The sequence below is a fragment of the Eurypyga helias genome, unplaced genomic scaffold, assembly GCF_000690775.1.
Source record: "Eurypyga helias isolate BGI_N326 unplaced genomic scaffold, ASM69077v1 Scaffold51539, whole genome shotgun sequence".
Classification (NCBI taxonomy): Eukaryota; Metazoa; Chordata; class Aves; order Eurypygiformes; family Eurypygidae; genus Eurypyga; species Eurypyga helias.
In genome coordinates this window covers 5722-9280 of record NW_010273635.1, presented here as the reverse complement: position 1 = coordinate 9280, position 3559 = coordinate 5722, and the positions used below count along the sequence as shown (strand labels likewise).

At 46.2% G+C, this 3559-nt stretch overlaps 1 protein-coding gene across 1 annotated transcript; it reads left to right on the top strand.

The window, feature by feature from the left end:
- The first annotated feature begins 1849 nt into the window (after nucleotides 1-1849).
- Nucleotides 1850-3297, top strand: ZBTB43 (zinc finger and BTB domain containing 43). Its single transcript, XM_010159524.1, has one exon. It carries the CDS (start codon nucleotides 1850-1852, stop codon nucleotides 3242-3244), a length of 1395 nt encoding a protein of 464 aa, XP_010157826.1. The 3' UTR covers nucleotides 3245-3297.
- The last annotated feature ends 262 nt before the right edge of the window (nucleotides 3298-3559 follow it).

Sequence of the window (3559 nt, the reverse complement as noted above, 5' to 3'; positions counted from 1 at the left end):
CACAACCTCCGCAGCTCTGCAGACGATGCTAGTTCAGTGTGCACAAGGAGTTTGGGCCTGTGTTTGAAAAGTTTTGGTGGCTCCCTTCCCTGTGGAAGTCCTCGTCACCTTTATGTCAGACAACAGCAAATAATGGTTGTTTACCTGCGGTCTGTGTGCTCGTCATCCTTCTCTAGCTCGGAAACTTGCAGATGGAACGCTGGGGTTTTTTGGGGATGGGGGAGAGTTGTCAAGACTATGGGCTGGAAAACAGATCAAAACGGCAAGGAAGGGATTATGTAACCATGAGCTGTTCGTTAAACACGGGGTGATTTACGTAACCGCTCCTGCATAGTCTGTGCTCTGAGAGCAAACACGCTGCTTTTTTTTGCACGTAGCAGTCGTATTTGTGCCAGTGTGCCAGCATCATGACACTGAGCGGACCAGCTTCTGGTGGCGGTGACGTAACGGCATGGGCACTGCTGTGGTGGTCCTACGCTCTCTGTGGCAGTTTCACAATCGTATTTTCCCGATTCCATGTCTCTATAGACGTACTTTGATTTCAGAGTCCTCCAACTGTTCGTAAGGCAAATCCTATTTTTGCACCATATTAACAAAGTGCTTTAAATTCTCTGTGTGTGTGCCATCTGCCAGCTTGCTGCCTGTTCCCTCGCAGGTGTGCAGCTCCATCTGTTAAAACACTGCACTTTCCACGTAAGAGAAACAGAACTCGGCAGAGGAAAACTGCTTGCTACTCCATTGCTCTTGGGGAGTTGTGTTTTATTCAATGTATGCGTGAGCAAATTGAAAAATTGCATCAGTTTAACTTCTCCAGGCAGTTAATGTTGGTCTTTTTCTGTCGTTAGAACGAACATGCACATCTATCTCAAATTCAATTTTAAATTGAAAGTAGACAATTTAAAGAATTGTGTTGCTGCTTAAAATACTGGTGACCTTGTAGTAAGACATCTGGACCACGTGGGAATGCAGACATTCCCTCTGGGAGCTCTTAGCTGAGCTGCTAGCCTAGAACTGTTGCACTGTGCGAATATACAAGGTACCTGCAGAAAAAATTCTGTGCGGCAGAGGTATCGCTTTCCTGATTAACATTTTAAATTCTCCGGGGGTTTTTTGAAGTAAGGAATGTTATAATAACATCTGAAAAAGCTCGGAAGTAAAAGACTGGATTATGGTCCTGCCGCTGTATAGGATGCTGCTATTCCACCGTTCCGTTAATAAAAAAACAGGGAAATGCCGCCAGAGGAGCCACAGGCCTTGTTCCCGCCGGGATTCTGTCCCGGCTGCCTTTGTCCTTGTATGCATCAATATGTTGGCTTTGGAGACCTCCACTGGAAGTGGAATATTGCGTGAATACAGTCCGTCTTCACTAGGGGATGGAGAGATGATTCTGCTGGCAGTTGAAACGCAGAATCTTTCATGTGCTGTTAGAAACACTGGGACAGCCTGGAGTTAGAACTCTGCTGCTGTCATTTCATCACAAACTGGTTTTGCTGTCCTGAACTCGTGCTTGGAATGCTTAATCTGTCTCGACTGGGTCACGTGCTGTTTGTAGCTTCTGCTGGAGCTGCTGGGCCTCTTGGATAGAAACACAGCAAACTGCTGGCATCGCGGCTTGTGGCCACCGTACAGCTTTCAGAAAAGAGAGGAATGAGGTGGGGTAGGAGAAGCAAAAGTCCAGGGGTTACATAGGTTCTGGAAAACACTGGGTGGCCTTCCGCAGGAGTCCACTGAAGTGTTATTTGTTAAAGAAAACAGAAAAAGTGGGGAAGGAAATGGAAAGATCAATACTGTACTAAGCAGAATTTCTGATATTTTTTTTCTTGCAGCACAACACTAAATTTGTAATGAGATGGAGTCTGGGTCAAGTTCTTTTCGAGTGGAATTTCCAGATTTTTCTAGCACCATTTTGCAGAAGTTAAACCAGCAGCGCCAGCAAGGACAGCTGTGTGATGTGTCTATTGTCGTCCAGGGCCATCTCTTCAGAGCCCACAAAGCTGTTCTTGCAGCCAGTTCACCGTACTTCTGTGATCAGGTTCTCCTGAAAAACAGCCGGCGAATAGTCCTTCCCGATGTGATGAATCCCAGAGTGTTTGAAAACATTCTTCTGTCTACCTATACAGGCCGTCTGGTAATGCCTGCGCCGGAAATTGTCAGCTACCTGACAGCAGCCAGTTTCCTCCAGATGTGGCACGTAGTGGATAAATGCACCGAAGTGCTGGAGGGGAACCCAACGGTTCTGTGCCAGAAGATGAACCATGGCAGCGACCACCAGTCCCCGAGCAGTAGTAGTTACAATGGCCTTGTTGAAACCTTTGAACTTGGCTCTGGAGGACAGACGGAATTCCACAAAGTGCAGGAACTGAGGGATGGCGAAAATGAAGAGGAGAGCTCTAAAGATGAGCTGTCTTGTCAGCTGACGGAACACGAGTACCTTCCCAGTAATTCTTCAACAGAACACGATCGACTCAGCACTGGAATGACGAGTCAGGATGGCGAAGAAGGAACTAGCGATAGCGCAGAGTACCAGTATACCAGGCCCATGTATAGCAAACCCAGCATCATGTCTCACAAGCGGTGGATCCATGTGAAACCGGAAAGATTTGAACAAGACTGTGAAGGTGTTGATAATCCTTACGATGAACACCAGGTCTCGGAGTCCATGAATGCCGTTCAGGCAGACCATCCGATCCAGTCTTCAGGCGTTGAAGACTTCCACATAGGTGACAAAAAGATGGAAGCGGAATTTGATGAACAGGCAGATGACAGTAATTATGATGAACAAGTTGACTTCTATGGCTCTTCGATGGAAGAATTCTCTGGTGAAAGGGCAGACGGAAATGTAGGTGCTCACAGACAGGATCTTATGATAGCAGCAGGCTACGGCGAAGGCATTGAAATGGCTGCGGGAATTAAAGAAGAAACGTCCCTCACTGGATTCTCGCACGCTGACAAGCTCTACCCTTGTCAGTGTGGTAAGAGCTTTACACACAAAAGTCAGAGAGATCGACACATGAGTATGCACCTTGGTCTTCGACCTTACGGCTGTGGTGTCTGTGGTAAGAAATTCAAAATGAAACACCATCTTGTAGGCCACATGAAAATTCATACGGGCATAAAGCCGTACGAGTGTAACATCTGTGGGAAAAGATTTATGTGGCGGGACAGTTTTCATCGGCATGTGACCTCTTGTACCAAGTCATACCAAGCTTCTAAAGCTGAGCAGAGTACTACTGAGATGAGCTAAGATATTAGTGCTTACGTTCGTTTAGTGGAGTAAGCAAAATAAACTAATTATGCAAATAATGTCTGGTACTTGCTATTGTACATTCTTAAAAACCCAAGTTTTAATGATTATGCTGGTATAAGCAGACCAAACTTTTGGTTTATTTCCACAGTATTACCCTGGGTGTTCGATGTCTGAAGGACAAATGGTTAATCCGAAAGGTGCTCGCGAAGCGCGGCTGTAGGGTCTGCGCAGCATTGATCGGGACTGCAGCAGTGTTTGGAAACCCTGTTCTTTCTTCCAAGTCTTCTCAATTCACAGTAAAATCCAGCTCTG